The sequence below is a fragment of the Sipha flava genome, unplaced genomic scaffold (genome assembly GCF_003268045.1).
Source record: "Sipha flava isolate LNK unplaced genomic scaffold, YSA_version1 47_pilon_pilon, whole genome shotgun sequence".
Lineage (NCBI taxonomy): Eukaryota > Metazoa > Arthropoda > Insecta > Hemiptera > Aphididae > Sipha > Sipha flava.
In genome coordinates this window covers 1,324,791-1,346,896 of record NW_020273276.1, presented here as the reverse complement: position 1 = coordinate 1,346,896, position 22,106 = coordinate 1,324,791, and the positions used below count along the sequence as shown (strand labels likewise).

At 30.3% G+C, this 22,106-nt stretch overlaps 3 protein-coding genes across 3 annotated transcripts in view; 2 read left to right on the top strand and 1 right to left on the bottom strand.

Annotated features, from left to right (window-relative positions):
• Nucleotides 1-6,202: 6,202 nt before the first annotated feature.
• Nucleotides 6,203-13,558, bottom strand: LOC112689886 (carboxypeptidase Q-like). The gene is made up of 6 exons (XM_025563761.1): nucleotides 13,117-13,558; nucleotides 10,909-11,059; nucleotides 9,153-9,402; nucleotides 8,485-8,725; nucleotides 6,840-7,022; nucleotides 6,203-6,484 (listed from the first exon to the last, which is right to left on the bottom strand). The coding sequence occupies exons 1-6, from the start codon at nucleotides 13,476-13,478 to the stop codon at nucleotides 6,229-6,231; spliced, it is 1,443 nt and encodes a 480-aa protein (XP_025419546.1). The 5' UTR covers nucleotides 13,479-13,558; the 3' UTR covers nucleotides 6,203-6,228.
• A 155-nt stretch (nucleotides 13,559-13,713) lies between these two features.
• LOC112689893 (vigilin-like) lies at nucleotides 13,714-19,993 on the top strand. Its single transcript, XM_025563769.1, has 5 exons — nucleotides 13,714-13,836; nucleotides 17,478-17,690; nucleotides 19,243-19,458; nucleotides 19,719-19,901; nucleotides 19,976-19,993. The coding sequence occupies exons 1-5, from the start codon at nucleotides 13,714-13,716 to the stop codon at nucleotides 19,991-19,993; spliced, it is 753 nt and encodes a 250-aa protein (XP_025419554.1).
• Nucleotides 19,994-21,147: 1,154 nt separating this feature from the next.
• The window catches only part of LOC112689892 (vigilin-like), a 2,167-nt gene continuing 1,208 nt past the window's right edge, over nucleotides 21,148-22,106 (top strand). The window contains exons 1-3 of the mRNA XM_025563768.1: nucleotides 21,148-21,234; nucleotides 21,505-21,660; nucleotides 21,730-22,080. Of these exons, the coding sequence (XP_025419553.1) occupies nucleotides 21,565-21,660; nucleotides 21,730-22,080 (447 nt within the window). The 5' untranslated portion in view covers nucleotides 21,148-21,234; nucleotides 21,505-21,564. The remainder of the gene's footprint in view (nucleotides 21,235-21,504; nucleotides 21,661-21,729; nucleotides 22,081-22,106) is intronic.

Sequence of the window (22,106 nt, the reverse complement as noted above, 5' to 3'; positions counted from 1 at the left end):
CAATCAAACTACTACCACATAGTTGTACATTTAAATTAAGAAACTTTCAGTCTATATGAAAAACGATCCCAATTGCAATTATTCCAAATATCTTCTCCAATACAATTCAATACTTAAAAATCTTGGTCGATCAATCAATGGTTTTCATATCCAATATAATTGTATCACTCCTTTGTGTCGTTGTGTTATTGTAAAAATTGCATGATGAAAACAGACTTTCAACAAACCCGACGGATGGAAATAATATTCAAAAAGTCAAAAGAAACACTCCTCTGAAAAACCACTTTCAATCAATATGAACTTAAATTTAGCACAATGATCGCTAATGAAATAATTGTAAATGTAATAAATGTTATAATAAATGCTATATATTTGTTGAAAACATGTGTGATTTGTAATAGAGTACATTGTGAATATTTTCCGTTATAGAAAAATTTTATAGATATTATATTACATTGCATATGTTTCATTTTTAGTTATGAAAAGCGACTGATTTTCCGTCCATTTGACACTGCTCTGATCTATATACTGTATACATTATGAGATCAAAGGATTCAACGGGATAGACCACTTCATGAATTTCCATCGATCGACTCAAACCAACTTCCATTCAGCAATACGACACTGTCACCATAGATACATAACTTAAGCTGTCATTGTCAACAAAATCATATCAGTGTTTTATTTTTAAAGACAATGTTTACATTGTTAAAATATGTTTCTATTATTATTATAGCTTAATTAGCCAACACCATTGTTTACTTTTAATTAACTTATAATTTTATCGTCTGCTTTGATTTTTACATATTATCTTTGTTGATAGTAAGTATACCGTTCCTGGACAAACTTGACTGACGACTATCATAACTCGTTTCATTCTCTTTTATCTCGTAAAATGTGCATCTCATTCACACTTCTGTATTGTCATTAATTTTATGTCTGTAAATAATACTTCTTTTTATGAGCTTAACGCTGTATTAAATCTTATAATAATCTATAACCTTTTTACTGAGTCATGTGTAGCTCATACTTTCGAGACACAAATTAATCCCATATAGACTATACTATACATTTATTATTGGTGTGAAAAATATTTATTTGTTTTATAACATACCGATATTATACATACTGGAATTAAAAATAAAAATTAAAATAAAATAATTATACTATAATCTACTGCTTTTGAAACTTCAGTTAAGACTACATATTAGACTTGTTTTTTAGTTATCTTTATTTCTTATGTGTATATTCGTTAAATATATTTATCTATAAAATATATTAAAAATTGTTTTCACTGGCTTATGCTTTTACACAGTTATATGTTACTTTATTTTTTTAGATTAAAAATTTTATTAGTTACGATCAAAGATATTCGTGGAACGATTAACTGGTCTGGTCTTATTATATACATAAAAATATAGAAATGAACGTCCAATTAATCATAGATCAATTTGCAGACAAAAAAAAAAATCTATATTTTTTTGAAAATTCTTGTAAATGTTTTTTTTTTTTTACATATTTTAAAAAGTTTTTTATACAATACATGTATTTTATATATTTATAAGAAGAATTCAAAGAATTGTAAAAGTTTCGAAAGAGAAGAAAATAATTGTATAAGAAAATTAGTTTAACTGTTGACTTTTTTCGCGAATAGAGAATTTCACGCAATATTTTGTGATGTGTTACAATTTTTAAATCACTCCACCTTCAATTGAACTCCAGCTATGCTGTTGGATCCACATCATGATTGCAGATACGTTTGCATAAGTGATTCAGAAACACGATAACTGATAGTTGTTTTTTTTTTGATTATTTAGAACAGTACACCTATGTTGTTATTTACTATTGATTTCCGTCATGAAAAGCCTTTTTTGTTCTTATCGAAACGATAATGATGTTTCCGGTTAATTGGCGGTCTCGTTTTGAAAAGGTTATTTTAACGTGCACTCGAATCAAAATTGTGGTTACAATAGCGTGTCCTTTAAGAGAAGGTTTACCTTAATAATCAATAATTACAGTCAATTAATTTTAGTAAAAACGTAAATTAGCCGTAAATTTATATAACCAGGGCCGTATTTAGGAATTTGATACAAGGGAGGAACAATAAAAAACTCTTCATTATACCAAATACAAATTTCTGCGGTTGAAAAAGATCTTTCTGAAGAACAATTCGTTACTAATGTATACAAAAACATCCAAAGTCCAATGTCAACATAAGAATAGATTTTTTGTAAATCTTTGGATCTATCGACAATACTCGACCATTACCGAGTATGTATGTGTGTGTCGTGACGCCATGACTGGCTATATATATATATATTTTTTTTGAGATATAATTTTTATTTTGTAAAGAAGTTTCACTTCAAAAATATTAGATCATTAAATATTGAAAATATAAAAAATTAGCCGCCCTCTCATATTCAGCCGCCCGGGGCAACAGCACTCTGTAGCTCCTCCCTAAATACGGCTCTAAATCTAACTAACCTTCATAATATTTCATTGTACACAATACGAAATTATTGATTTTAATGGAGTATGTTTTTAATTCTATGCAGTATTTTGCCGAGCGGGAGAAATGCGTGAAAATGTTTCATGCATTTCGGCAAGGACGATGAGCATTGTTGATTAACTAAGCAGTTTTTTATTGAACCATCATATTTGCAGTGTATTATCCTAACCTCTACGTTTTAAATTCATTAAAATTTACATTGTGTTGTGTAAAAAAAAGGTAATTATATTTTTTATTTCTTCAAAAACACTCAATCCACCATAAACACTTTTTTCGTTGATTAAATTAAATTTCATCTTTAACGAAAAATTCCATGCATAATTATCCGTTAAAAAAAAATTGTTGTTAAAAATTAAGTTATGTATAATAATAGTACATTACATAATATTATATTTACGACTTAATACACTTAACGCGTCCACGTGAACAAATTGTTACGGAATAAGCTGATAGTTTTTTTTTTTTTTCAAGGAACAGTTCAAACTTAAATATAATTGAAAACAATGAACCACAGTAACTTAAGCTATTTAAAGTCTTAAACATATTCAGACAAACAAATTTTCCTCCGCACTAAAACCAATTAAAATACTGTGCTATGTGTCTAATGTATATTTTATGTATTTATATATATATATATACATACATATATTTCTCTTTTACAACCAAATTCGTTACACATTTTTGTTTCAGTTGTGGGTTACACTATTTTCTTTTATCGTTTTATTTAGAACGTACCCGTAAAACAAACACTTCATCATTGATATTGTTTTAGATGAACATGTTATGTTATGTTAAATAAAATCTTTTGTGTTATCCTCCCTCATCGGAACAATTTGTATAATGTATACTCGTAAAGTATAATAACTCCCGGATAAAAATTTAAATAAAATACTATTCTCTAAAGGTTTACCGGATGGTGATAAACCGTGTTTTATTTTTGGACTTTTTACAATATTTAATATGTATTTGAATGGCGAAAAACTAATTCTAAATCTTGTAAGATATTTTATTATTTACATTCGCGTGTTATCGAAACTATGCGAGTAATTTAGTCAAGTGGTAAGTGATTTACTAACTACTAAACGGTTTAGTAACTGAAAAGTGTTCAGACACAATAGGGTTTAAAACTGTTTTAGTACATTAGTATTCGTTTTGGTGCTGTGAAAAGTGATTGCCAAAATGAATAGTTTACAAAAGAAAATTTTAATAAAGCAATAGGACTTATTTCAACGGCTATTTTAGAAGAGGTAGAAGAAGAGCTTAATAAAAATTCAAAGCGAATGTGGATTAGGGAATGGATCAAGAAAAGAGACACATTGGGAGCTACAAATGGTCTTCTTAGAGAACTAGAATTTGAAGACCCCAAAGAATACTTCGTAACGCTAAGAATATCTGAAAGCTGTTTTAATTTTTTGTTGAAAAAAGTGCAACCACAAATTCAACGTAGTGACACTCACTTAAGAATGACGATTCCTGCAAAAACAAAATTACAAACGGTTCTATAATTTCTTGCTACGGGATGCAGTTTAAGGACGTTAACACATCTCTTTCGACTTGGAAAATCAACTATTTCAGAATAGATTTCAGATAGCTTGGCCTGTTTATTTTTATACAGCAGACATTTTATGTTCCATAAAGACTCGTGTTTTATATATTCCGAAACAAATTTAAATGTTGTGTCTTCATTCCAACGAAACGTCATCTTGACACTGTCAAGGATAACTAATACACTAAACTAAGATAATGCGTTCAGACCGCCTATTAGTAATTAGTCAGAAAAGTGGGGGATGCTACTCGACCAGAAAAAATAGAAGTAAATGGATCCACTAATTACTAAATTACTAAATAAATTTACTAAACTACTCGACTAAATCAGTCTGTTCATAAACGTTTAGTAGCTAAATTACTCGCTACTTGACTAAATTACTGGCATAGTCTGAACTAGCCTTTAGAGTTCAATTACAATTATTTTTCTATTAGTATTAGTATTTTATTTATGCACATATTTTCGTATATGATAGTAAGATCAATTTTTTTTTTTTAAACTGGTTTCTCATTTCAATGCAAATAATATTCGGTTATATTGTCAAGAACTTTTAATGTACTAGTCAATACCAGGAAAATATCTTTCGAAATTATTATAATTTAAAGTTGAGTACGGAAAACACGAAATAATCAGTTGCTATTTATAGTAATTATTATATAAAAGGAAAATAAATAACATTTATTTTTTTAATGCTAAACAACCTAAATGATACTATTAAGATAAAAGATAAAATATACTATTAAGTGTACCTTGATGAGCAACACAAATATTTCCGCGTTTTCCCGAAATGGTATCCCAAAATAGTGAAAAGCCATTAAGTAAAATGATAAATGTTCAAACAAATAATTCCAAATTTTGACTATTATAGGTGAAACTCTGCAGAAAAATTAGCTGAATAATTATTTGCATAAATTATAAATAACATAAGTTGATATTGCCACAGAACATTATAAGGTGTCAGAAATCTATGTACTGGAAAAAACAGTTCTATTTTACTAACACACGTTTTTCATATTTCGGAATTTAAGAAGTGTACAAAAAAGGGATGCTTAAAAAGTTACATTGCTTAGTAATTTTCTGAAAAATAAGGGACTGCCGAAACACCTCACGGTGCGCTTGCGTTATGCTGCAGCAGTACCGGTTCGCGTCGCGATATTAATATTTCGTTATTACAGTATCATCGGTATTATACGAGTTAAACGGAATGGGCGCACGAAATAATGCAATTTAGAAAATATGTTTGGGCGTGCATTTCTTGTCTTCGTTTTTGTAAGACACGAGTACGGTGTGAAAATATTCCATGAACACGTTATTCCTGTGCAACAAAGTTGAAGACTGAGATAAATGAAAAAAAAAGTAAATTGTTTGTACACTGACAGAAAGTGGGAAAAAATTTGTTGAAACATACAAAAATAACCAAGCATCGTGTGCGATTATATGGGAAAAAACAACGAGAAAATAATTTTGTTGCGAGTATGAAAACATATTGTTTAAACGTGTGCAGTTATTCAACGAGTTACTTGCCGAGAGAATTTAAACTTTTTCAATATTTTATAACATGACATTCATTGTGTATACGTTACATTATTTATTATCTATCATACTTGATACGTACGAGTTCGGTGCGTTTATATGTGCAATAAATATTTAGTTACTATTATGCTAATATTACATTGTTATGACTTTTAGATTTGAAAACTATTAGATTTTTAAATAATGGATAAAGATTTCTACCTCAAAATAGAAATGATAAATTGTTTTTATTCGTTTAGAGACCTGTAATTTAATTTACCTTTAAAATCTATAATGATTATTAAATGTTTTTTTGCTTTTAGTTTGAATTATTATATAATTTAGGGGTATACAATTAAATAGACTCTTGTTTAACAATAGTTTTTTCTCTTAGAAAACATTTACTTTAATAATATATGTATATTAAACTAAAAAAAAAAATAAAAAAAAAAAATAATCCAATAGAATATAAATTAAAAAATGTGTTTTAAATGCAATAACAATTTTTTTGAAAAACATAAAATAAACAGTTTAGCACACTCTAAAGTAATCATTACATTGATGGCCAGTATTTATTCTAAATTTCTAGTCCAACATTATTGATTTTCAATATTTGTAATAATATAATAACTAAATCACTAAAAATATTTTATTTGGTTTATTAAGCTCTAGGAAGTTCAACAGATAAATCGGCAATGATATATGATACAATCGCGAACATAGCAGTATTTAAATCTAATGAATCCGGATCCTCAACAGTCATCGTGTCGGCTTCGGTATGATGGTACCAAAAATATTTTTCATTCCTGTTCAACAAAGCCGCACCGGGTACATTTAAATTTTGAAATACTTCAATGTCCGAACCGACATTTGTTTTACTAAACGACGTAGTGGTCGCGTTGATGGAATCGAATAATCTGGAATCATTTAATAGTTGAATAAAAAATAATGAACGACGGATGTTCAAATTGTCTTTTCGGTTTAAAAAACATATTCGAACAGTTTATAAATGTTTCATCAAAAAAATTACCAAAATATGTATATTTTTTCGAGTTTTTATTTTTATACCGTTAAAAATAAGAGCTAAAAGGATAACGCTTATTTAAAATACTTTTTCAGATTTGTTGACTACATAAAACGTGATCGTATTAAGTCGTCGTTAACGGTATAGTTTAACATCGTTCAAGAATAAAATATTGTACTATATAAACGTTGTGGTAATCATTATGATGTTGAACATGAAATAAAAAAAAAATGAAATACGGTACTCACTTGGCTACTTCCGTTATAATGCAAGCTGCTGTTTCAGAACCATGAAATTGTATTCCGTATGGCTGAAATGTCCCTTCGTCTGATTCAATAACCAAATTAAACTTTTCGAGTTCTGATTTATGGTTATTTAAGTATGCGAACGCCCCTATTAGTCCTTCTTCTTCGGCGGTCCACAGTAAACATCTATAAACAAAACGAAAAGAATAAATATAATTATAATGAATATTTAATAACATGTGCGTTGCATATTCGTCGGGTGCATTTTCTATTAACGTTCGGAAATTGATTTGTATTTTATTTAATTAATGTAACTAGGATTATTTGACGAATGTACAATTTCTATAAGTGCATTGAAATCCCATTAATTTGACTACAAAACATAATCTATGAACCTAAACCGAATAAATATAAAAATTTTACCATCATGGTGACCGAATTTTTAGGTACCAATCTATTCCCGGTCGTAATCAAAGGCGCTCGCAAGGAGGGGCAGGAGGAGACAACTCCCTCCCCTAGCTCTCCAGCTATTTAAAATAATTATATCCAAATTAAATATCCCAAAATCTCAAAAATCATAATTGGTACCATAGTGTATTAATATTTATAGTTGATTACGTTCAACAATGTATTAGAATCGTTTATCCGGATTATGTATGTTAAGTTCACACAAAAAAAAAAAAAAATTGAAGAATTTCATTTAGCTGAAAAAGTTGTTGATGAATTTTGGAAAAATAAAATAAAATTGCAATTTGTATTCAATTAGTTAATAAAAGTGTTTAATTAGTATAAAAGTGTTCGATTATTAATAAAAATTAATGCTGCCCCCCCCTTGAATTTTCATCTGTGGTGTTCTTGGTCGTAATAATTAAAATTATATATATTTATAATATTACGTTGATGTGATACTTTATTATAGCGGTGTAAAATATTTCAATGTATTGCGTCATCTGTGTTCAATCTGTAATTTACTGATATAATAATTTAAAAATTGTTATCTCGTTTCAATCATGTGGCGTAATCGTCGGATCCAGAGCGATTAAACATGTTTAACAAATTAATAAAGTTTCTTCGTCGTAAAAATTACTTTTTATTTATGAAACAGTATATTATAATGATTAATGGCATCGTCGTACCGTGATGCATTTACATTGCCTACGAGATATAATTATTTAAAAAAAACCGTTCGGTTAATGTGGCCAATACTGCATGTTTGGATAAACGCATGCTAGTCATTATCGCTGTAATATATATTGTTTTTCTATTTAACAATTTTAATTACGAGATATGATTAAGTATTAATAATAATCGTGTGATAACGCATTATCGATTCATTTTAAACGTACTAATCGAATTTAAAGCGGTCGTCATTAATAACGAATTATCATAGTTTTTACGGTACTTACATTATTACGGAATACGAGAAATGGACAAAAAAAAAAACAACAACCGATTGGATTATATATATTTTTTTTTTCGTCGATGTGAAACTAAAGAACAACGAAACAGTCGTGATTTAACGGATGATGATTCATATGAACTTATATTATGACGTGTGCATAGAATTATCATGAATGATCATAAAATAAAAAGATCATAAATGATCAACTATTGCTACACCGATGTAATAGTTTAATTCACGTATTACCTTATAGTTCTTTTGGGACGGAGCCCGAGGTTTTTCAATACGACCAGACTGTTCCAGCTGATAAACGCACCACCACCATCATCCATTGCACCTTGGCCCACATCCCAACTATCCAGATGACCCGATACCATCACTACACGGTCGGGATCAGTTTTGCCTTTGATTTCAGCAATCGTGTTTCTAGACGTCACATTTGGAAAGAACTTCGGATTCATTTTTAAAATGATTTCTAACTCATTGCCTGTAACAAGTGTAACGGTATAATTTCATAAAACCGCAATGGGTCGTACGAGAACGAACACCGTGATGATATCATTGTCAGAAAGATTTAGGGTATAGTTGCAGTTGTTTAGAAATCAGGATAGCATGTTACGTAGTGTATCACTAATTGCAGAAAGGGAAAATGTCCACTTTTTAACGAAATTTAGTTTTTTACAGATTTTTATTCATCTGCCTTGAATACATATTTTGTATAAAAACGAAAGTGATCCATTAAAACATTAAGAGAAGCGAGTATTTAGGTAATATACTCATTTTTAAACCTTCCTCTTTCCTAAGCTTTGCTTAGATTTATGTGTCTCCTGTAAAAAGAAAATGTTTTGTGGACATGTCCCTTTTCTGCGATCAGTGATTCATATAGTGTATCGTTTCGGACCATGTATACCGACCTCGGTTGTACATCCTGTTCAGCAGCTCAGCATCCTCGACGGTGATGCAAGCCGTGGGTATCTTCTTCACGCCATCGGCATATGTTTGGTGACCGGTGTGTGGCGTGTTCAACGAGAACGGAGTGATGGACCGGATCAACGCGGCCACGGCGCCGTACTTGGATGCCTCGCTGGCTCCTGAGGATCGGTAGACGACTGTTTTCGAGTACGACACGTACGGCTGGTTGTATACGACTATTTTTCCACTGACCTACGTGTGTTCGTGGGGTAGACATGATGATAATTAATTATCAAATTAGAACGTGGTTGGAGCACAAAGGGAGAAATGCATAAATGAGAGGTGGGAGTAGACAAGATGAAAATTAATTATCAAATTATACCGTGGTTGGAACGCAAAGGAACAGATACATAAAAGGGAGAGAGATAGAGAGAGAAACATAAAAAGCACTGCCAGCCGTCACTGTTTTCCACCGAAATCGACCTTCACGTTTACCACCAGTATAAAATTATATATTTCCATTTTACGCCACAACAAAATTCAGTTTTTAGATTTTAGTAACTCCTTACCGTAAGAACTGAAAAATTTTATTGTAGACCATTTTTGTTAATGCGTTTTCGTAAAGGTTACGAAAAGTTACGTACATGCGACAATTAACAATTCAGATAAAGTATTGTCACGATTTTATTGTCTGTCTAGTTGAGGAACAAATTTTAGTCTGCGCTGACGTTCATGAGAAATAAGTATATTCGTTACAACGGAAAATAAAATTATTGAAAGCAACAGTGGTAAAAATTGTTAAATTTAAATAATTTTAAATTTCGAATTGTTTCGTATAATAAAAGATTTATACGTTGGCTGTGTACTACTAAAATTTGTCCTGCAAATGACTATAAACATTAAAACTATACAATTAATGAAGACAATAATTCACTATAACATAATCATGATGAATATTCAAGCCATGCTGGAGAAGCAAGTAGTAAATACGACATGTAAAAAAAACACCACTGATAATGCAACTATAAGACAAAAAAAAAAATAATTCTTACTGAAATTGCACAAAATAGTAATACATCAAATATTTAAAGTATTATTACAGGGTGTCGGTTTCATTCAAAGTTATAATAATTTATAATTTTATAATAATTAATTTAATAGAGGAGAAATATACCGATATACGTACATACGAGTATATATAAAAACTATGGCGTACTAGCTATAAAGATATACTGAATTGTAATGATTAATTGTAATTCATGTCAGTGGCGGCTTGACGGCAAATTTTTGATTCCCTGGACTCAAGTCAGTGGGTGGGTAGGTGGGTGGGTATTGACCATTGGGTATCGAGTGGGTATGTAGCATGTAGAACGAATAGTGGGGAGTTCTTTTTGACGAGTTTTGATTTTGATTTATTATTTTTAATGTAAATTTACATGTTAAGTATATGTAAATATATTATAACAATTACAATATAATAATGTATTGTTTATGTACACCTAACCAATTTTTTTTTTATGGTTTATTTAAATTTAAATGTTTAAGTTATTTTAAAACCATTGCCAAATATCAATTAATTCACATATTTATATATTGTTGTTATATATAATTGTATATTTGTATATTAATAGGGGTTAAAAAAATTTAGAAACTGAAATTAATTATGGTGGAAAATGGAAATGTATATTATAATACTGGCAATAAATGGTTAGGTTAATTTTGGTGGAAAGGTGAATCTAAAACGTGTGTATGGAGTACCTGTGACGATTTATTGATGAGATCTTCAAATGAATTGACCACGACCACTCCAGCCCTGAGACCTTCCAAATCCGTGCCAACACTACTGCCCAGCCCCAACATAGCCAAATTCTTAACTCTTGGTTTGATCAGAGTAGCGGACTCTTTACCTCTAAAACCATAATGGCGAATAATACAGATAACATGGTGCCCACTGATCACCACAGTAAGTACTACTTCATGATATACCCAGGTTGTAAGCTTAATAAACAATAACAAAAAGGTATACGAGGTGTGTAATAATATATTTATCATAACTTCTTATAATGAGACTGATATTGATAAATATTGCATGTGATGGAAACTTTCAGGAATAATAAATGTCCAAAATGTTGAAAAATAAAATCAAAATATGATTAAAAACTAGAGAAAAAAAAATATTATGGTTTTATTTGAAACATTTTATTCCTTATAATTTATTTCTTATTTTTATGTAGAATTTTATGTATGAATTATTTATTACGTATTTTTTTTCGTGTTACGAAAAAAAGTTTATTTTAATTATACAGCAGTTTTTATTTATTAATTAAACATAAGCAGTTATAATGGTAAACAATAATATTTCAAAAAATATATATTGAAGTATGATTATGATAATTTTATATCATAAAAACAAATATACAACTCATGTTGTATTCATTTTTGGGTTCTTGGTTTTTCGATTTATATTCAAAACACATTTTTTATAATAATACCTATACATCTTTATTTTTTTGGAAGTTTCTATATATTAAAGTTTAACTTTTATATTTCAGAACACGGAACATAAGATTATGATAAAAATCAATTAGTGAATTTTTCCCAGTAGTATATCTCTATTTATGAATTAAAGTTTCATCAGGAGAGTGTATTTATGAACACTTGAATGTCTCTACGGGTGAATAAACATTCCCCTATACTTGAATATTAAACAAATCAATTCCATGCCAAATTATCTATAGAAAACAATATTTGAAAATTTGTATTAAATCAGATTTGGATTGTTATTTTACTAAAACATAATAATGTATATAATGTGCACAGTATTACATATATTTTGCTATTTTTGGGAGTGCAAACATATTTTTATCTTACAATGAGTACAAAATTTAAAAATTTGGTGAAATAAACGATGAGTGAAATATGATACTTTTTTTGGTACTTTTAAAGTTTAAACTAATCTCGCACAAACCAATTTTTGTTTACGATTTTCTTGTTATTACATATGTTTTACTATAGTTTTTGACAATCATTGTTGAAACCGCTTGAATTTTTTCATATCGTAAAACTATTAGGACTCTGAGAATCAGATTCTCAAAAATTTCCCTTTCCCACATACTTGCACCTTATCTGTTTACGATTAAAATGATTAATTTTTGAAACAAACGATAATCGGATTTGTGCCGTCAGTTGTAATACAACATGTAAATCATTAAACAAACAATCGGGCACGAATATGATAACATGTAATACATACGAACAATTATTTACGTAAATAATCAACGAGTAACAAGGATTCCGCTCTCGATTGTCAACCGTATCGTTAAATATTAAACACGGCGTAGTAGCAGGGCCGACCCAAGCAAAAATAGTGTACTAGGCAAAGTCAAATTTTGCCACCTCTAAAAAAAAAAAAATTGAGCAATTATTTTAACTTAGTCCCTCTCCCTATTTTTTATGTGACATATCTACGTAAAAAAAAAAATTAATTTTTTATTTTATGTATATAATTATACGTAAAATTAGTTAAAAATGATTTCTATGATTATTACTCAAAATCCCGTCACTATCGCGACTATCGGAAATCGCGAAAGTGATTATGTGGTTATTTATATTTTTAGAATAATTGAAAATGCCCAGCGTAGGCCGTAATATAAAGTAATACAATAACTTTGGACAATATTATTTTAATATATAGATCGGTGGTTTTCACGAATGAATGAATTTAAATATTTTTCAGGTGCCTAGTTCGCCTATAGCTCGAGCCGGCCCTGCGTAGTAGCATTGGCGTATAAACGTTCTACATCAATTCAACCATGCCAATCGTTACGTAAATATACGTTCGCATCGGGAGTTTTGGACTTAAGTGTTCGATTCGACGACGCGAATGTCGCAGCGATCCGTAGGCGATTCCGAAACCCGTCCACACGTTACACAGCAAGATCAAACAAATCACGATCGGTACAATACCTCCGCCATCCCGTGAACTGTACCCGTTCGGTGTGCACGTTCTCCAGGTGTTCGGCTCGGAGTTTTTCCAGCACGTAGTCGACGGACGCCTCGAGGTTTTTGGTGCCGGCCAGACGGTAGCCGAACGCGTCGGTGAAGTTGGCCAGCTCGGTCCACGTCCTGCCCTTGTAGCCGGCCGCGTCGCGGACGTACGAGAGCACGGAGTCGACCACGGGCCGGTAGCTAGCGATCTCCGCCTTGAGCGATTCAACGAGCCGGCACCGGTTAGGGCGCGCGGACGCGGCGGTGACGGCCGTCAGGGACGACAGCAGCAGAACGACGGCTACGACCGGACCGGAAGTCGGGCGAACGCGTGGTACCATCGTGGTTTCGGGCGGTCGACTGTTGGACCGGTAGCGGTCACGTTGTTAACGAAGACGATGCGGTTCGCGGGGCCGGTGCGGTGCTAACCGCCTGACCAATGCTGTTATCGGTGCCCGGTTGTTGCGTTCAAAACAATCGATCATCAGGTTTACATAGATCGCGTTCGATACAACAACACTCCGTCGTTTTATTTACACGAATTCGACGTTATCGAGCTAAACGTTTCCACCAGTAATGGGTGTGACGAAATACGGTATAGCGCGCGCCATCTATGATTCAAGTACGCAGCCGATCGCGAAACTAGGGATACCCATTGGGAAAGGAAAAGTGCTAAACCGGGAAGAGCCGGTGATGCCAGTGAGAGAGAGTTATGCATTAAGTTACATTAGTATTTTGCATATTGTCGGATAAACGCGCGAAATTAAATATCCATGTTTTACGTACGATAAGAAAAACGTACGAAGACTTGCGGTTGAACTTGCGGTTCTCCTCCCAAGTAACCGTTGACCTCAAAAAGGCTTTAATTAATGCAGTTTTTGAAATTTGACCGTAATCCAAGTGCCCGGAGTATTGTTGACAGAGCCGGTTCGAGAGATAGGCGACGAAGGCGCACGCTTAGGACGGCATTTTGCAGGGGCTGGCAATTTTATATTATAGATCATTTTTAAAATATTGTATGTAGTAAAATAAGAATAAATAAATATTTGTGTTATAATATTAATAAATCAAATTACGTTATATAGAAATCGTAATACGAGTCAGATTAGATCTTATAATAACTGATATGCTCTTAAATTATATGCAGGCCCGGCGGAAGGCGCAGGCAATCCAAGCCTATTTCCTTGGTGGTAGGCAGGGCCGTATTCAGGATAATATGTTGCTACTTAAGCTAATATAAAAACCGTTTTTGAAACACTGATGAGCCAAAAAATAAATTATTTAATATCTATATATAAATATACTAGCTGACCCGACAAACGTTGTTTTGTCATATAAATTATTTCTAGAGAATATTTTGCTAGAAAAAAATAACTAATTAAATATAGGCATGTAAGAATGTGGGTAAGGATAAGGATGTAAGGAAGAGATATGGAGTGCTATGAAAGGTGACGAAATATAAAAATGAAAAAACATCAAACATTTATTTTTATAATAATTTATTAAAATTGATCTATTAAAATTATATATATCGCTAATTATGACAATATTAGTAAAAAACAATATATATCCCTTAACGCAACAGAGTGTACAATATTTTTTGTTATCCCATCTTTCGCCAACACAAACTGGATGGTTCGAGAGCACACCACGTATAATTATCCGTGTGAAAAATATGATGTGCTCAAATCTAAGCTACAGACATTGTTTGGCTTTGAAACTTATTGATAGTCATTGCGAATGCCAATCTAATTGGAAATTTAAGGCGTTTAAATTGTATTGGCACATCTGTGGGTATAATAGAGATTCGCGGTAATAATATATTTTCACCTCGGAATTTGCCATTTAAAATTATGGCTTCGATAACATTTTTCATTAATTTTTTAACGACTTATCGCGTGCTGTTTTACAACCGTGGTAGGTCAAATTATGAAGCAAAATAACCGGAGAACAAACCTTCAATTGTAAATTATACGGTGGCATGCCTAGTAAGTCCAATGAGTTTAAAAACTCTGTTAGATAATTTACAGCTTCAGTAGCATAGTAAACTATATCTATAGATTTGTATGACACCATGTCTCCTGGTAACAAATGTTTATCTTGAGATTCAATTCGTTGACATCCACATTTTTTTATTACTAAAATTGCCCTTTCTTCCAGCCACTCATGATTTGTATATTGTCTGTGTACATTGGAAAATATCTAGTCAATGGGAGCATCTTGCGAATAAATGATTGTGCAGAAATCGGTCGGTAATTTTATACATTCCGTTTCATCTGTAGTAACTTTCCCATCTCTAATATCTAACAATTGTTTTGAGAATCTTCTGCACGCAGCTTTTTTTGATTGAATCGCAAGTATCAAAATCGTTCGCTCTCTATCTTTACATACATTTCGACCATGAATTGTTGACGAATCTCATTATATCGTAGAATAATTTTGTCCTGATCGCGTCTAATCATCAACCGATATGCATATTTATTTTTCGAACTAACATTCTTTTTTGTTTTGACACCTGTTGCGGAATCTTTTTGTTTAATATTTATGCAATACCCGTCATTTACTACCAAAAATAAAATTAATAGTTTTTAAATAGTTTTTTTTTAGTTTTTAATAGTTTTTCAATAGTTTTATTTAATAATTCTTTTTCTACTGTGCAGTTATCGACCGGGTCAAAAATTATTAAATTAAACTATGATTTATTAAACAATAGCATTTTTCCAAAAAAAATTTTCGTAAAAACCTTCTCCTGGCAATTACGAACAATTAAAAAAAAATTTGAGCTAAATCGGCCCAGCCGTTCTCAATTGATGAAATGTTATACATTTTTGACTCCATATATATATATAGATAACTAATAACTAATTATTTATTAACTTTATCGGACTAAATTTACGCCTTAAACCTTCTCTGTGATGTCCTCTTTAATTTAAAAAAAAACTGCACGACGATCTAATAAGTAGTTTCAGAGTTTATCCCGAACAAAAAAAAGCGACTTCATTTTATATAGTAAGTATATAGATATATTTTATATTTTTAAATAATAAAAATAATAACTGACATGTATCCGGTAATTAACTATATTTAGTCTTGGTTGGGACGGTTTATGTACAATGTATAATAAACTAAAATTAAACTGAAGATAACGCATATTAACATTTGATTTTTATTGTAAAAACTAATTTATTGCGTTTACATATTCGTGTTCTCGATAGAACAACACTCCATCGTTATATTTACATAATAATAACATGTATAACACGTTTAACATGTTCGTGTTATTATACTCCGGGCGTTGATTCGTCTCCACCGATAATAAGGGCGATGAAATACGGTATAGCGGTATAGCGTGCGCCATCTACCGTCCTAGCACGCGGCCGATCACGAACGTTCCGTTCGCGCGGACAACGGTGCGGCAGAGAGCAGCAGTGCGTAGAAAAACCGATTCACCGCGGATCGAGACCGCGGACGGCCGGCGATCGATTCTGCTGTCCGTTGCCGAATCATTTCATCGACAGTAATTGGCAATCGAAGGGCGATAACCCAAAAAGTGGTATTGTCAAAAAACAAAACGTTCATAAATTAAGAAAATTTATATCTCGACTTATATTTACACTTTCAGTTGGCTTATTTAAGTGTAATAAATGAAAAAAAAAAAACGATTGGCGGTGTCAAAATAAATTTATTTAGAGTTTAAAATATAGTTTAATTCCTTTTAAAAATTGTTAACAATTCAAAATGTGGTATATACTAAATTTTGAATAAAACACAGTCAATATTACGTTTTATTACGTTTATCCATTGATACGATTTTTACGGTTACTTATGTACTTTAATTTGTCAATTTTATAAGTTTTTTTTTTATGTCATTAAATGAAAAGATTCCGTTATTTTTTTGAAAACAAGCCTCAATAAAATTGTTACGTACACTTTTTAATAAATACGGAACATCATATAATGAAAATAATTTTTGCTCATTTATAAAAAAAAAAAATGGATTTTATTCAGAAATGTTTAATATTTTTAAAGCACTTTGGTTGGATGTGCTCTGATCGTATACTATAAGTTTGAAGCACGTTTTTATTTTTTCGATCGATTATCGTTTGGTAATACAGACTTAAAAAAATTGCATTATTAGTCGTTATTAATCGATATAAAATTATATTTTGCATATTTGTAACTATTGGTGATTTAGTTTGTTAGTTGTTTATAGTTATAGAAGAACATTTAGATGATTTATACGACGTATCACATCACTTTCTGAAGCATAATACTGGTTGAACATTGATATCGAATTCGAACGAATTAAATTTATTTATTCATTCGCATTCTGCTTTTAGTTTTCTGATTTTGTTTCAAGAAAGTACCTGTCTAGAACATCAATTACAATGATGAAGAATGTATCAATGGTGTCTGGTCAACCGAGTGCAGGAGATGCTATGAGTAATGGCAACAACTACAATCTTTCATTTCCAGCTTTGCCAGTTTTGAAGACTCTGGAGACAATTGGGACTGCACAATTTAAAAAACGGAGTAATTTTAAATCTTCAACGGTGAACGAAGTAATTTATCATGCCATTTTAATAGTAATTAATAAGTATTAGATCGATCAGTCTGATATTGACTTGTAACACGGTCGCATGTCAGTGCGATTGTAATTTGCCCGTTCCGTTACCGTAATTTTAGTTAAGTTAATTTATTAGTTTATTTAAGTTAAGTTAGTTCAGTTTACGGTATTACACGAGTATTCACGGTATTATATATCGTATTTATGCGACTTCACTTTCAAGATGGACAACATACCCTCTCCGCTTACTACCAAACCCAAACGGTCGCTGCTGTCATAGCATAATTCTCCAATCCATACGGGGAAAAACACTAAACCATTAGTTTCGCCTAATCGTTTCGCTGTCTTTTCGAGCGAAGTGGACAAAGAAATCAAACTGGACACCTCCTATGACGTACATAATATAACCAAAGAATCTATTGTTTACCATCAATATAAAAACATCAGTATATATATATACTATATATATCAGATGCCCTATGGGAATTAGATTCCCGCAAAAGAATTACGAATATTATTCAAAATGGCCATATGCTTCCGCTGTTCATTGTTGCAATTAATCCAAATACAATTTTTAATGAATCATCAATGTTGCACACTAAAATTTAAGTTGAATTACCCAATAATACTTATAGTGATTCACCTCAGTGTCTAAATTGACATAGCTATGGTCACTCTACGCTAACTATTAACATCACCATATCGGAAATGATGGTGATCCTTCATCCTTCACGCTGTGTTAAACGCAGGGGAAATCACTCCTGAATCAGTTACATAAAAAAGAAAGGCAGTTTAACCAAGTGTGGCTTTTGCGCGGGTGATCATACCTCCAACTATAAAGGTTGTTCTAAACATAAATTACTTCTTAAACGTCGTAAAATAACCTACTTGTAATCATCAAAATAAAAATATTGTACTCACGTCTCTTCTTATCAAACTTTTTTTCCAAAGCTTCTTGCGCCTCCATCACTAGTTCTAATAATATCCTATTACCAAATAGTCCTATGGACGATATACCGTTTTCCAATTTATCTCAGATCTTCTGGCATTAATAAATATTATATTTACCCTTCTTTTATAATTACAGCTCTTCTACGCAATCACCTTACTCCTAAGCCCAATTCTTTTCTATTTTATTCATTTAAATGATCACGTCTTTAACCAGTTGATATGTTATCCGTTACTTTTAAATTATAATTGGTCAATCAAAATTAACTCTTATTTTATAATTATCTCAAATTATTATATATTACTAATATTATTTTATGATAATGATTATTGTATATTAATGTTAAAATGCATACTTAGTTATCTTACATGGTTTAATTGTTGAGCTATAATAACTTTGTGTCAAAAGTTAAATAAAAAAAATAACATAAAAATTATAGAACGATAATTTACATATTAAAGAACATCATTATTATGATTTTAAATAACATTTTTCTGTATGAATAGTAATAGTTTAGAAAGTTTTTGTTGATTTATATCTAAAATATAAATAAAAAAATATCTTAATTTTTATTTTATAAAATTTTTAGATAATTACTATACCTGCCCAAGATAGACATTGGGACAGGAATAGTCAATTAGAGCATGAAAAATGTAAGGAAGCATATATGAAAATTGGGAAAGAGTATAATGTAGGAATAGAGATTTGTGTTTCAAAAACCATGGATCTGACTTTACAAATCAGCGGCAATAGAGTTAATGTTGAACGAGCAAAACAAAAGATTATCACAATCGATCAAACTCAAGTAAATAAGTTTTAATTAAGTTGGAATTAATAAGATAAACTGATAAAAATAATATTTATTATATATATTATATTGTTGTGTACAAATTATGAATAATTTATTATTATTATTATTATTATTATTTAATATTATAATTTATAAATGTGCATAATAATTTAAATTGTTTGATGAATCATTTGTTATTTTATAGATTTATTACGGATAAATAAATAAAAAAAATAATTTTTTTAGCAATTTTAACTAAAACATTAAAATTTCAGATTAAAACTACTACTACACCGTTTCCAAAAGAACATCGAAGTACGTTATTGGGCAAACAAGGACTTAATCTTAAGAATATTGAAAAACGTACAGGAGCACGTCTTCAAATACCGTGTATGAAAAATTCGGCTGACATAATTTATATAACTGGAACAAAGGATTCCACGAAAAAAGTAGTACAAGTATGTATCAAAAATATATTTTAGTGAATCAGAATTTATGTTTAACATATTTAAGTAAATTAATTTTCGAAAAGAATGGCTGGAATGAATAGGATGGAGAAAAATTAACAAAATAGATAATGCCTATTTTTAAAGTGGTTATTTTTGACCGTACTAGTTTATTTATTTTATTAATTAAATTAAAATTAAATCTTTTAATAAATATTTGAAAATTTCACGATTTCAAAATTAAAATGTCGATAATTTTTATTATACGTTTATTGTAAAAAATAAATTAATGAGGATTTTAATATTGAATTTTGATATAACTCTATACAAATTCAAAGAACATTTAATTTTAATATTATAACTTTAAAAGTTTTTAAAAGATTTCTGATGTTTTTTATTATTTTGTTTTTCAAAAAAATTACAAGTATTATGTATTAACGAAATCGGGTATTTTAACAAATTTCCATCAAATAGTTTCTTTCGTAATTTTTAATAATTAAAATTTTTGTTAGGAATTGGAGGAAATTATAATTAAGTTGAAAAGTAAAATTGAAAAAGAAATAACAATTGATCAACGTCACCACGGAGCGATAATTGGATTCAATGGTGAAAAAGTTCGAGAACTTCAGAAAATATTTAATGTTAAAATTATATTCCCCAGTCCAGGTAATTAATAGTATTAATAGTATTAATATATTTGTATTTTTTGTATTTTGAGAGTTTATAAATAATATTTGGTTCGATATTTTAGTTGAGGCTAGAAATAATATAGTTAAAATACAAGGTTTGAACGATGATGTAAATAAAGCATTTAAATCATTAGCTGAATTGGCCGAAGTATTGGATGAAATCAACTATGTGTTGGAAATTCCTATTTTTAAACAATTTCACAAACTTAGTGCTGGAAAGAGAGCAATATTTATTAAAAAGGTAATTATTTATTAACTTTTGTGATTCGACCTTTAGAAATATTGTTATTAACATAATTTAATATTCTAGATTAGAGAAGAGACTGATACGAGAATTTTTTTACCACGCGAAGGAGACAATAAGAATGTTATTAAAGTCATGGGAAATAAAAGAAAAGTTTTAATCGCTTATGATATGATTAAAAAAATACAAAATGAAATTGTTAGCTTTTTATAAAGATTATTTATTTTCAATTTTATTTTTAATTTATCAATCATGTATTTTTTAGGGAGACATAATAACAAAGGAAATGGTGTTGGGAAATGTTAAAGTTAGAAATGCTATTGTAAATCTTGGGAATAAATTCATTCAATCTATAAAAGAAGATTGTGGGGATAATGTGACATTGAATTTACCAACTGTTAAAGGAGATAATGTAAGAATACACTTATTTATTAAACTTATAAATTAAAATAACAATTTAATCAATTTTATAAGTTATTATATGCGTGATATACGCTTAGACATCGATTCGAACCTGGCCTCTGGCAGTTTCTCTCTTTGAGCAGGAAACGATTGTCTCAAGAGATGAAACTGCTTCTCCTCCCCTAATATAATAAGTAAATTTTCAAGAAAATTTCCCAAATGCTAAAATCTATTAAAAAAATAGTAAACCGTTATTTTAAAGCTAAACTTTTATTTATAGACTATAGTTATCAAAGGACCCGAAGATGATGTTAAAAATGTTATTACACAAATTCAGACAATGGTTGATGAAGTTCATAAATATGTGTTTGATTTGAAAGTAAATCCGAAGTTTCACAAACATTTAATTGGAACAAATGGGGTCAATGTTAAAAAGGTATGTTGTTAAAATAATTTAATATAAGGGTACAATGTGTTCATTTATGGTTTTATACTTGGTTTCCAGATCAGACATTTAACGAATACAAGAATAATTTTCCCGTCTGAAACTGATTCCACTAATGAAAGTATAACTATTGTTGGTAAAAAAGAGAATGTTAATATAGCAAAAGCAAAATTTGAAGTTATGATAACCGATATTGGTAAGGTCATCGAAGAACATGTAGAAATCAATGAAAAGAATCATGGCACTTTAGTTGTCAAACAAAAAGAATGTATACACAAATTGAAAAATGAATGTGGCGATGTTAAAATTGAATTTCCTAATCTTGGTGCTGGAGATAGAGTTGTAATCAGTGATAGTAAAGCAGATGTTGCTCTTTCTAAACAAAGACTTTCAGACCATGCTAAAGTTTTGGTATGTATAATTCAATACAAATGCAC